The sequence below is a fragment of the Dendronephthya gigantea genome, unplaced genomic scaffold (genome assembly GCF_004324835.1).
Source record: "Dendronephthya gigantea isolate DGI-Jeju-01 unplaced genomic scaffold, DenGig_1.0 000014F, whole genome shotgun sequence".
Classification (NCBI taxonomy): Eukaryota; Metazoa; Cnidaria; class Anthozoa; order Malacalcyonacea; family Nephtheidae; genus Dendronephthya; species Dendronephthya gigantea.
In genome coordinates, this window is record NW_021163024.1 from 2,610,575 (window position 1) to 2,623,906 (window position 13,332).

Sequence of the window (13,332 nt, forward strand, 5' to 3'; positions counted from 1 at the left end):
CGACCTAGTTCACTAATGTTTTGGCATTTGTGGAGATAAACATTCATTTAAAAATAAATTTATTAATTTATATCAATAAAAAGGCCAACAAATTACTATTACTAGTAGAACGTATTAACGGCAGAAATAGTAAAAAATTCACAGGCGGCTGTGTTTCCAGCAACTGTCCCCGTGGCATGTGCAAGGCGTAAATGGGGGGAAATTTGGGACACAAAAATAATCTCTAGCTACATTTCTTGTGATACGTTTTCCTTCGTCTCACAAAATGCACGGCGGCCCGCGTGGAGAGAACTACGAGCTCCCGAGAGAGATGGGAAACTCGAGCAGGGATGGCAAAGACCGTTTAGGAAAGGAAAAATTGCGTTGCCGTCGTTGGGAATTTTTCACTTAGACCCTAACTTATCAGTTGACATATACTAAAGTGGGATCAATGCCATATTCACTTTGAGTGATTGTAACGGTTTACAGATTATCTTAACTGATTCAAGTCATTGTTTTTATTTTTTTCCTCTAGGTAACACAAGGTAAGCCAAATTTTAAAAATATTGATGTCTGTGTACCAAATTGGGTACTCTATATTTATATTTTAACACTTAATAATCGCTCTTCCAAGAATGAATACAGTTTTTTTCAATTCAATTCCATTCCTGACTTGAAAGATGTAAACGAGTGTTCTTCTAATGTCTGTCACTCAAATGCTGATTGCACCAACACAGTTGGTTCCTACACGTGTCAGTGTCGAAGTGGTTATTCTGGAAATGGTCAAACATGCTCAGGTATGTATAATTTAATTTCTTGAAACGTTTCCGTAATTCTCACTGCTGGCTTTGAAGTAACTTATCGATATTTTCTCGCTCTAATAAGTGCTCTCTCAAAGAATTAATTTAATTTTCGTTCATTGATTTCCGATTTTGACTTGACAGATGTAAACGAGTGTTCTTCTAGTGTCTGTGACCCAAACGCTGATTGTACCAACACAGTTGGTTCTTACACGTGTCAGTGTCGAAATGGTTATTCTGGAGATGGTCAAACATGTTCAGGTAACGTCTCACACACGAGCATGATTTCGTCATTGGTTATTTATCAAAGAGAATTGTTCATTGTTAGTATATTATGCCTGTAATTTTTTTTTTTTTTATCACAGAAGATTTTTTTTTTGTGTAGTACTCAGTGAACTGTAATAAACATTACTATAAATACATAATACATATGCCTGTAATTATTGCATTGACAGATGTTAACGAGTGCTCTCTGGGAAACCATTCATGCTCTTCAAACGCTAATTGTTCTAACACAGTTGGTTCCTACACGTGTCAGTGTCGAAGTGGTTATTCTGGAAATGGTCAAACATGTTCAGGTAACGTCTCACACACGAGCATGATTTCGTCATTGGTTATTTATCAAAGAGAATTGTTCATTGTTAGTATATTATGCCTGTAATTATTTTTTTTTTTTTGATCACAGAAGATTTTTTTTTGTGTAGTACTCAGTGAACTGTAATAAACATTACTATAAATACATAATACATATGCCTGTAATTATTGCATTGACAGATGTTAACGAGTGCTCTCTGGGAAACCATTCATGCTCTTCAAACGCTAATTGTTCTAACACAGTTGGTTCCTACACGTGTCAGTGTCGAAGTGGTTATTCTGGAAATGGTCAAACATGTTCAGGTAACGTCTCGCACACGAGCATGATTTCGTCATTGGTTTTTTAACAAAGAGAATTGTTCATTGTTAGTATGCCTGTAATTATTGCTTTGACAGATGTTAACGAGTGCTCTCTACGAACACATTCATGCTCTTCAAAGGCTAATTGTTCTAACACCGTTGGTTCCTACACGTGTCAGTGTCGAAATGGTTATTCGGGAAATGGTCAAACATGTTCAGGTAGAGTGGAAATTCAATTTTGTAGGTTCAACGTGTTGTCAGCTCTAGAATGGTCCTTCCAAAAATGAATCTAGTTTTCGTTGATTGATTTGCTATCTTGACTCAACAGATGTGAACGAGTGTAGTTCTAATGTCTGCCACTCAAATGCCAATTGTAGCAACACAAATGGTTCCTACACGTGCCAGTGTCGAAATGGTTATTATGGAAATGGTCAAACATGCTCAGGTATAGTTTCAAGAGGCTTTCCGTGACTCTCGCTGCTGGCTTTGAAGTAACTTACCGATATTTTCTAGCTCTAATAAGCGCTGTTTTGAAGAATAAATTTAATTTTCGTTAATACATTTCCGATTCTGACTTGACAGATGTGAACGAGTGTTCTTCCAGTATCTGTGACTCAAATGCTGATTGCACCAACACAGTTGGTTCCTACACGTGTCAGTGTCGAAATGGTTATTCTGGAAATGGTCAAACATGTTCAGGTAACGTCTCACACACGAGCATGTTTTCGTCATTGGCAGTGGCGTAGCCAGCATCGATAATTGGGGGGTCCATATTCATATATTCATGTAAACAGACTGTAAAGACAATTGATTTGAAAAGAAATTAATCCTGCGTATCACGAATATATAAATATGGGCCCCCCCAATTATCTTTCTGGCTACGCCGCTGGTCATTGGTTTTTTATCAAAGAGAATATTGTTCCTTGTTAGTATGCCTGTAATTATTGCATTGACAGATGTTAACGAGTGCTCTCTGGGAACACATTCATGCTCTTCAAACGCTAATTGTTCTAACAGCGTTGGTTCCTACACCTGCCAATGTCGAAATGGTTATGAAGGTGACGGGAAATCTTGTGCGAGTACGTATATTCTGGTTGCAAAATACAACTTATTGATAATTCAAATTGATTTCGAGAATAGGTAATTAACCATGCAAAGCGTCGAATTTATCTCGTTTTTTTAGGCATAGTAAAATAAATTGACAAACCAGGCGCTGATTACGCAATCGCGTCATGTTGTATTTGCAAGTCATAGGAAATAAATTATAATTTTGACTAAACATATTCAATATGCATTGAAGATGTTAGAATGCTCGTAGATAAACGATGAATGGCGGTTGAGAAGTTTTATATGTAAATACAATTTACAGATATGACATTGTAGCCAGTGTAGTGTACGATTGACAGACTTGATAGTCACTAAATACAATTTACAGCAATATGACACTGTAGCCACCAGTGTAGTGTACGATGACAGACTTGATAGTCACTAACAAGCTTGATGCGCTCAAACATAATGAGTTTGACGAACGTTTTGATAAATCAGGGGTTATAGCAATAGCGGAAAGAGATTAGACAACACTCTCCCTTGGCCCACTTATATATACCACTAAAAGTGTCCTATTAATACGGATGTTGCAGCCTCGTTCCCAGGCTCAAGTACTTCGCGGAGAAAGCAGTAAGCGCGTGGGGTATCTTGGGGAGGTTGCGAACTCGCAGCTGGAGCAATAGTTTGGTGTGGTTGAATGCATGCTTGAGAAAATAGCGTAGGAAATTAAAATCAAGTAAATTGAAAGCTATGAAATCCAGGGTGTGAATATTCATTATTTAGAGTATGAATTATTACGAAAAACACCGAACATTATATTCCGCGTCAGTTTTTGAAATGAGGAGTTTTAGTATTTTGTCTGTTTATTGGTTTAGAAGTTTCAAGAAATAAATTGCCTAGTATGCTTGTCTCTTTGCAAATATTTTCCGTAGGCCGGTTGCGCCACGGTATTCGGTAATTGATTTGATTTGAACTATTCCACCTTTTTAGAAGTAGCGAGGCTTCCTCCAACTTTCTAATTTAACCAATTTTTCAGAACGCCCCTCCAGATTTTCATTGGAGAATGTATGGTTTATTTAGAAAGAAGAGAAAAAGGAATATTTTTTACTGTTTAGGCGTTTCTTCGTTGAGAATAAGATTGGCTGGCACAAGTGTTGCAAACAGAGGCCGAGTAGAAATCTATCATCCGTCGTATGGTTGGGGAACAGTATGTGATGATTGGTTTTCCTTGCTGGAAGGTTCTATAATTTGTCATCAGCTTGGATACCAGAAAGCTACTGCTGTTTATCATGGCGCACACTATGGTCAAGGGGCTGGTCCAATTCTGTTGGATGACACAAAATGTTCGGGAAACGAGTCTTATATTTGGGATTGCGAACACCGTGGATGGAACGTCCACAACTGTGCTCACGGCGAAGATTCGAGTGTGGATTGCTACTAATGTTTTCTTCCATTTTCAAATTCAGTGCGATTATTTATGATCGTATTAGAATTTTCTCCGTAAGAAAATTGCGAAAACGTGGGAAACCTGTGTGAACTTAATCAAATGGTTAAGTACTGGGTAATTGCTTTAAAATGGAGAGACATTTAGAAACAGAATGTCTTTATGCTAGCGCTTTTTGCTCGTGTCGGTTTTACTGCATGTAGGTTCAACTCAACTCAATGAAAACAAAAAAGCATTAAATCTAATTAACAGCACACATTGAAAGACTCTGCAACTTGCGATATAGATTGATATGAATCTATATCATTATAACTGCATTTTTTTCCTCAATTTTTACGCGCCCTTTCAATAACCGAGAATACAAAATTAGCATTTCTGCATAATTATGACATAATTTAATTTATATAAAAAGCATAATTTATATGAAATGGGAACTTTCACACCTTTAGTGGTGGGTACAAACGGAGGCATGGGAGCAGACTGTCAGAACTTCCTTAGAACTCTTGCAGAGAAGATTTCACGCAAGAAAAATGAATCGTACGCCAATGTTATTTCAAGGCTACGCATACAACTCTCGGTTGCCATCCTGAGAAGTACACATAAATGTATCCGAGGATCGAGAAGACCTTTTAAACCACGTGAGGTTTCAGAGGACTTTGCACTAGCCTCACACACAGCTGGACTGTCTTTTTACTAAGCATATAACCTCAATAGATTTTGTTGGGAATTTTTAATCTCAAATTTTGGGAAATTTATATATATATATAGATTATCCTTTTTTTTGCCTTATCTTATATTTTATATATTTATTTAATTTCATTTATTAATTAAGACAATTCATTTTTAATGTAAATAAGTAGCTAGACTAGGTATTAAGTTTTAGGGATTTGAAAGTATTTTGTAAATTATTTTACCATCTTCAATAATTAATAAAAGCACACCTAGATATACCCAGAGAGTGTAAACTTTCCCAGGAACAAAATTTCCAAAAATAGAAAATTTTAGATTAATTTTGAAATGTTACTGCTATACAAAGCTTGGCATAATATAGAACAGCTAGATATCTCTCAGTGTATTGCACGTGACTACCCACATAAATAATTCCACTAGCCATACCTGCACGTGCAAACAAAAAATTAATGGCTTAATTTAAATCACCGGTCAGGTCTCAGTCTTATAACGAGAATTCGCTTAAGCTTATAGAAAGGACGAAACACTGCTACATGAATAATTTCCCCAACTTCCTACTTCAGTATGCATGAACCATATATATATATAGATAACTTTTGATGACGGCATATAGGCTAATAGGCAGGTGTTGTTCATGCGAAACGCATGAACGAATATGCATAAAATATATTACAGTTGTCCCACGCACGTCATAATTCCCACATTCTTATCTAAAACTAGAAAGAAGTGAACAACCTAATTTTCATCAAATTCGTGAATTCTTAGTTTACATCAAAAGACGAAGTTCGTTTTCCAATATTTTGCATGGATTAGGTAAATGCGACAAAATATGTCGAATTTAACTCAATTGTTACGGCAAGTATATCGTCATTTACAGTTGACATATATGCAGATGTCGTTAAAAAAATAATCATATGTACTTAGCAAACTGTCACCAGTTCAAGACAAACAAACGACAAGTCATTATAAAGATATAAGTGCTGACTACCGCACATTTGTAGAAGCAAATAATACAACAACATTTCATCCCACCTCAAGAATGCAGTAAACTGCAGAGCAACTAAATTGAAACCAAAGCCGTTGTTCTTCTTTCATTCACGATTTTATCACCACCACGGAAGCTCAACCTTCTGCTTAAAAACATTTGGAAAACATCATTTTTGGTAAGTCTGTAAAAGTTTGAAGCAGCGATTTAAAACGAAAGTGCATGTACTGACATAATACGCTCTATACTCTATACATGAAGACTAGAAACGTCACTGGCAAAAAATATATTTTATTACTTTTAAATTGCTAGAACTGTCTCTTATGGAAACATGGTTTTTCTAAAAGCAGTGTATTAATAAACTGTGAATAAAAGTTTTGAAAAAAAGGCAATAATTTATAGAGATCTCCACACCCTAATACTGTGATAAATAAATGCGTTATGCATTCTTTCTGAGATACTTTGGCACAGATTAACTCATTTTAACTTAAGCATTGGCTAAGAATCGTTGCCTCACACAGGCACACGAAGATGTCGTGACAAGAGGATCCGGTGTCGTGGAGACGCAGGGCTGTATTCCACGGTCCCGTTTTTTGTTCCTCTACGCACGTAAATTAAATATTTAAAACAATTTAAATGATACTTATGAAACCAACGATTGAATAGATGAATAGGGCCACACTCTGTTGATTATTTGGGGGTTTTTGGCATAAGACTAACTATACGCAGCAACTTAGTAAAAGTTTTAAACTTGAGGTGCGCGCGTACGTTATTCGCGCAAGAAACTTCATTTGGCAGATCATATTAAAGCAATAATGCTATCATCATTTCGCGGTTACCCGAATCCGGTGTGGTGTAAACGGGGTCTGAGTGATAAATTGAATATGTAGTAATATATTACTAGTCTAATATAAAATTCTATCAAATTCCTTTGTGTGTAATCACGCGCGTTTAAGATAATTTCTATAGTGTCACCTTTTTGGGACACCCTGTATATCCTAGGCTTCACGCAATAACGTAAGATCTTTGATCATTCCCTGCCGAAATAACTTGTTATTCCTAAGGTTTTGTGTGATCATTATAAAATAAAATTTGAGTTCATATATTAATTACGGAAAAAATATCACCTGCTGCTATGAAGTGGTATCTTGGTATGAATAACTTATTGCCGAAAGTTAGAGCTCTTGTTAAATTTAAACGCTGAGATGGCTTTTTTCACTTAAAAACACTACTGAAGGCCGAATATCCCCGAAAGAGAAATGGTTGATAAATGATTTTATATAAAGTCATGCACTTTTTAACTTTAATAATACTTCAAAGTAGATTCTTAAAAATGTTGTTTTCCGTAAATATTGTCGCGACGTCCCCTGCACGAGGCTAGGCAGCTTTGAAGCTTGAAACAAGAATATGCTATGCGTTGATGTACGTCGTGCATGTCAATTCACTCGTCAGTCATTAGACGTTCAAGACCTAATTCAGAAGGGCGTTCCAGCCAGGGAACGCGTCAAGAAGAATCCCTGAAGAGGGACAAGGCAGACAGGGCTAAGTATGGAACGCTAAGTTGGAAACCAACCTCGCGTATAGAAAATAAACGTTTTGGTTGATAAATATTTAGCCTAATTTCTAGAAATTTTATTTCGTGTCATGATGGCCAGTAGAAGCAACTAATTCATCGTGTGTCAAAAATTGCTGCTCCAAAACAATATTTTTTGTTTCATTTTAATGGTACGAATTAAAATTACATTCTTATTGGCACATATATACACTTATCAAGCAAATAATGAATTTTAAAATTTGGTTTGACTATTCAATCGACCTTTTGCATAATAGATCAACTTACGATCTAGGCAGCAAGAAGAAAACAACTCACCAGCTAAAAAGAGCATACCAAAATGGTATAATTGCCATGTATGCTCGCAAAATGGCAAGTATTACGGAAAATATAGCCATGCGAAGTAGCATATTTTGTATACTTTTTACTACGGCCGGAACCGTTTAACTAATTTAGTTACACCCTTCCAACCGCAGTAAAAAAGTATACAAATTGCTAACTTCGCATGGCTATATTTTCTGTACTTTACAATATTTTGAAGCCAAACTTGGCAATTTTACTAAATTTAGTATGAGCAATCGAACCTTGCACCGGCATGCCCTTGCACCGGCATGCTCTTGTACCGGCATCGAAAAGCGTAGGTTCGATTCCTGCCGGAGGACCGATAGTTGACTCATTTTTCCATCAACTGTTCTTGGCTCGAATTTGAAGTGTGTATAATTCCACTCGAAATTAAGACCCTTTAAACCTTTACTGGAATTTACCTGCATCGAGTCATAATAAATTTTCCTTCATCAAAAATTATATAATAAATTCAGTTTTCACTTTTCCGAAATTTAGTATGTCCTTTTTGTTGCCTAAATCAAAAGCTGGTCTATGATGCAAAAGGTCCATTAGACCATGTCTTTAAGTATTTCGTCACATTCCTTGCAGTTACGAACTAAAAAGCTGTCTAAGGTAAAATTTATGTTAATTTCGTTTTTCTGATACACTGAGAGTATATACATACTATCACACCCTGTGTATACAATCAATAAAGAAGTATGAACGAGAGTGGAAAATGTCGAAAAAAGCAATATATGTACATTAGTTTGACAGAAACAAAGCTAAAATATATTGCGTTCCATTCTTACTAAACTCGCCAAAACAAGATACTTTGGACTACTTGATTTAAAATTAGCACGTTATTTGTTATTCTCTGAATATAAATTCATATTCATATAGAAGATATACTTCTATATGAATATGAATTTATATTCAGAGAAGTAAGAAACGTGCTAATATAAATTCATACATATAGAAGTATATATATAGCGACCCAAAATAGAGTCAAATTTTCTGATCTTTCTTGATATTTTTAATTTAGAAATATCTTATTGAAAATGTAAAAGAGGTGTTTGTTTGCATTAGCGACTGTAAACTACCTGCAACAAAACTACAACGCGGCGGTGACAAAGGAAAACATCCGTTACTTAGTAGGAACCGGACTGTTTTAATTTGTTTTACACACGACTCTGACTTTGTCAACCAAAAAGAGTGAAAATTGTACCGTGTTCCATGCCTGCTGTGAAATTTTGGAAACACGCAGTAGTATTACGTCACGTCGTATATTTGGTGCATGTTAAGGCGACGGTAAAAACCCACACAGATAGGACGCAATTTGGCAACGCGGCGCGATTTTTCAAAGGTTTTTCTCCAAAAGCTAAAAAATTGTAGATTGCTTAACAATAATACATTAATTTTTTACTGCTCTGGCGTCCATAGATTCTATATAACTAAATTTTGCTTCCAGAATTTAATTTAAATGCGTGTCGCTTATTGCCGCATCGAGCATCCTGTCTGCGTCGGCCTTTAAATCCACATATATTCGCGCAGTGCATGGAACACGGGCTGTTAGGAAAGTTTGAAAGCGAAGACCGAGGGATGTATTTTGTATTCATCTTGTGCCATTCACGCGTATCTAACAAAGACAAAAAGAGGATTCTGTCATGACGATGATTTAATATCTCATGACAAGATTGCAAGATGGAAACGATTTTTCTTAAAGGCTTTTTAAAATGTTAATATATTCAAAATGTGACCTTACGCTCATATAATTACTTTCACCCAGCTGTGCAAAACTCTCAACTTCACTAAACAAATTCAATCAGGAGATAGCAGAATCACCTGATTGGCGGATACAATGTCTTGACTGTTCAAATAGTCACAGTGTAACGTCAGTGTTAAACAATTTGAGCGCTAAATGCTATTAATATAATCAATTATTACCTCAAAAAAATTGCGTCGTCATGCATGACATGAAAGTGAACAAGAATTGTTTATTCTTCAAAGGTTAGCAAAGAAATGATAAGACACTGAATCAAAGAAGAGTGTTCTCTCATCACGATAACCACGTGTTAAATATTCTTAATTTCGTGAAATAATGCTCGGATTTCCTGCATTACTGAAGAGTGTATTTCCTGTCATGCGACAATGTAAGTTTTATCGATTTTTAATATAAATATTAAATAATTTTTGGCTAATATTATTATAGGTCTCTATGACATTCATCAATGAGGGATTCTTATAATCTAAAGCTTTAAAAGCCTTAATGAACAAAGCCGTTGTAATGATTACTATCACGCGGGGTTTCTGGGCAAAACAATTCACATACATGCACATACGCGTTTTTTGTGGGAGATGGGGCTTGGGGGGAGCACTCCTATAGGATGTAATTCTATATGGTCAATCTTTCATCCCAAAAACTCGTTCTTAAATGGCCTTTAAATCGTTTTCCCATATTCTCCCCATTAAGACTCTGCAACTACGCACAAGCGCATTATGTCATGTATGCGCACACGCTACAAACTATGAAAGAGGTAGCTAGCATGCATCTAAGAGATCAACCTGACCAACCAACACACGCTAGTTGGACAGTATACGATTCGATTGATCTATGATTACAATAACTTACAAAAACTGAGTCTATGGGCTTGAACGTGACAATCAGGAGCGCTTCCTCCCAAGCCCAAACTTGTATTTTTTTATTACTAAAGCAACAGAATGACATTATATTAATTTTAGACATTGTAAGTTAAGGAGTCACTGTACCGCCGCGTCGTCAACTTGTCTCTATAGATTACAGACAATGGTTATAGACAGTCTATACTATGAGCTATACCTCGCCCATTAAATCTTATGTCTGACATGCCGCCGCAAACATATGTTTTTGCCAAAACTGAAGGCACACTTTGAAACGAACGCTTCCTCATTAGCTTTATTTTATTATTGATTTACTAAAATAGCTATATATTGTTTCTACAACAACATCGTTCATTCCTGCTGTTATTAATCGGGGACATCTTATCAGTTCAGTAGCGTAACTGACGTATGGTAGGGTTAGGACAAGAACTAAGGGCCCCCGACCGTTGGGGCCCAAGAGGGCCCCCATTGATTGCCGTCTATCGCCACGATTCTTAAAGAAAAACGGCGTGTCAGTGTATCCCATAAAAAAGTCATGTTAAAAACAAATTTCTATGCCAAAGATAGGCCTAGGGTATGAGGTGGATTGCAAAGGAAAATGCAGCAATTATGATGGTAGATTTAATAATAGAGTATCCATCGACCATGGCTGAATTTTCTATTCTATTATCCATGTTCTATTACTTTATAACTAATGAAGTAATACACTAATGTAAATTTACAAGCTTCAGCTCTCAAATTATTTTTCAAGTGAAAACATAACAAACAGCTAGGGCCTCCACACCAAATATACACAAGGGCCCCATCTTCGTCCGTTGCGCCACTGTGTCAGTTATACTCGTTAAACCTTATCGTTATACTGGAGCGTCGTTTTCGAACGTCTTTAAAATCGTTTTTGTCTATATTATTGTTTTGACGCCCGGCCTGTCCACAAGATCCAAGGAAAAAGAATTATGCTTAATAATTATGTTAAATTAGCTTCAACTTCTATTGCAAATTGACGGTGTTTTTAACCGTTTTGGAATGAAACGAAAGTGAAAGCGCTCGAAAACGTTACCGTGTGCGCCTAGTCTAAACGTTAAATTTTTATTTCTTGAACCCGGACAAATACATACGAGTTTTACTAAGTTTGCATAAAATAGTATACTTATAACAGCAAAAGGATGTTCATTTGCAATTAAAACATTAATTGATCAAATTGTTTACGTCTCCACAGTTACCAAGGAGCTGTTCCAACCACTGTATGCATTTGCCCGCACTTCCTGCTAGAGTTGTTGAAGTTGTTATACAATATAAATTGTGTTTAGAGCTGTTTCGGCGCAGTTTTTTGGCTGCATGCAGCCTCAGTTCTTCATCTCGTTCTCTTGTACTGAAAAACACAACTGATCCTGAATCATATTCTCTCAATGTTTTAGTCGGATTATTAGTGATGATACTGTCGTTATCCCATGGACAACAACCTTGCATGAACGACGACAAACCATGTACATGGCGACATTTTAAGAAAATTATCGTTGGTATGTTTTTATAGTTTCAAAATAATTTGCTATTTTTTCAGTTAAGATTGAAGAAGTCTTATAATTATGTACATGCGTTCAGTGCATATTAAACTTATTTATTTCTACTCATGTTCGGGTTTACTGTTTATTGTTAAAATTGTGAGAGTTTAGGCCCCGTCCACACGATGCCGGAAGAATCTGAAAACGCAAGAATGAATTTACGGTTACGCGTATCGTCCACACGTATCCGGCGTTTTCGCCTACTGAAAACGCTCTCCAGAGTGGAAGAATTTAAAAAGGACGGCTGAGCGGATACGTGTGGATAGCTTTGCCGGATAAATTTTAAAACGATCACGTCACGTATCAAGTCGTTTCCATATTAATGAGGCTGTTTCAAGTCTGGTGGCTTATGCTCAACTTTATATTATTATATTAACCTCAAATAAGTCTTATTTAGGTTATGTTCATGGTGAGTAAAATCTTCGCCAATTCTTTTAGTATTTGCGGAAGTATTTTACGAGAGAAACATTTCCAAAATGTCGTAGTATGGTTTAAACACAATTTCTTATTCACGACATGCATTTAATAGATACTCAACAACAATATTCATGTGTTCCGGCTTGTCGTCTGTCCAAACAAAGTCGTCATTTTTGTTTTTTAATTTGGATTTGGTAGATTTTTGCTTTGAATTCGACATCCAACCTGTGACACGCGGGTGGAAAACATGCAGGTGTATTGCGGGATCAAATAACTTTACCGTTTTCGGATCGTTTTTGTGTTTACGTGTGGACGCGGATAAATATTTTAACGGATAAATATTTTTGCGTTTTCAAATTCTTCCAGCATCGTGTAGACAGGGCCTTAGATTAGAACTCCGCTACACCATGCATGCATATAATTTTCTTCGGAATGTACGTACACGTGACACTTTCATACTAATGGATTGGAAACCAGCTGAATTGAAAACTTTCTACCCTAGCTGGTACTCTAACTGGCCTGGAGCAGCGCAACGCGAAGAATCCTCGCCATTGTGTGGTAAATTTTGTTATTTTTTGATTAAAATATTATAGGAAACAAAGCGATACGTCGTTTAAACTTGATCTCCAGTCACAATGTCCACCTTGTGGGGGAATGCCATATTCTCTGCACAAGTCATAAAAATTGCTATGGTTACAACTTCCGATCGGAGAGCAATATTTATAGCAAAAACTGTCAATTGAGCAACAGCACCGTAACAATGAACACTACAAGGAAAAAGAATGGAACTTGGACATTTTATGAGGATGTTCTGGTAAGATTTAGCATGTAAAAATAGACGAAGTTTTATATAATTTAATTTATTTTTTCTTATTTACGTGTATAAAATCATGACAATATTCTCGCTAAAGTATGCAAAGTTTAGGCAATTTTTAAAATCATGAATAAGTCCCCACGATATTTATGAGCAGAACAGATGCGCAGGACCGCACTTATAACATATT

General features: G+C 36.2%; 1 protein-coding gene across 1 annotated transcript in view; it reads left to right on the top strand.

Annotated features, from left to right (window-relative positions):
- Positions 1-9,813: 9,813 nt before the first annotated feature.
- The window catches only part of LOC114519778 (fibrillin-1-like), a 30,973-nt gene continuing 27,454 nt past the window's right edge, over positions 9,814-13,332 (top strand). The window contains exons 1-3 of the mRNA XM_028539950.1: positions 9,814-9,865; positions 11,768-11,869; positions 12,922-13,142. Coding sequence (XP_028395751.1) covers positions 9,814-9,865; positions 11,768-11,869; positions 12,922-13,142 — 375 coding nt within the window. The remainder of the gene's footprint in view (positions 9,866-11,767; positions 11,870-12,921; positions 13,143-13,332) is intronic.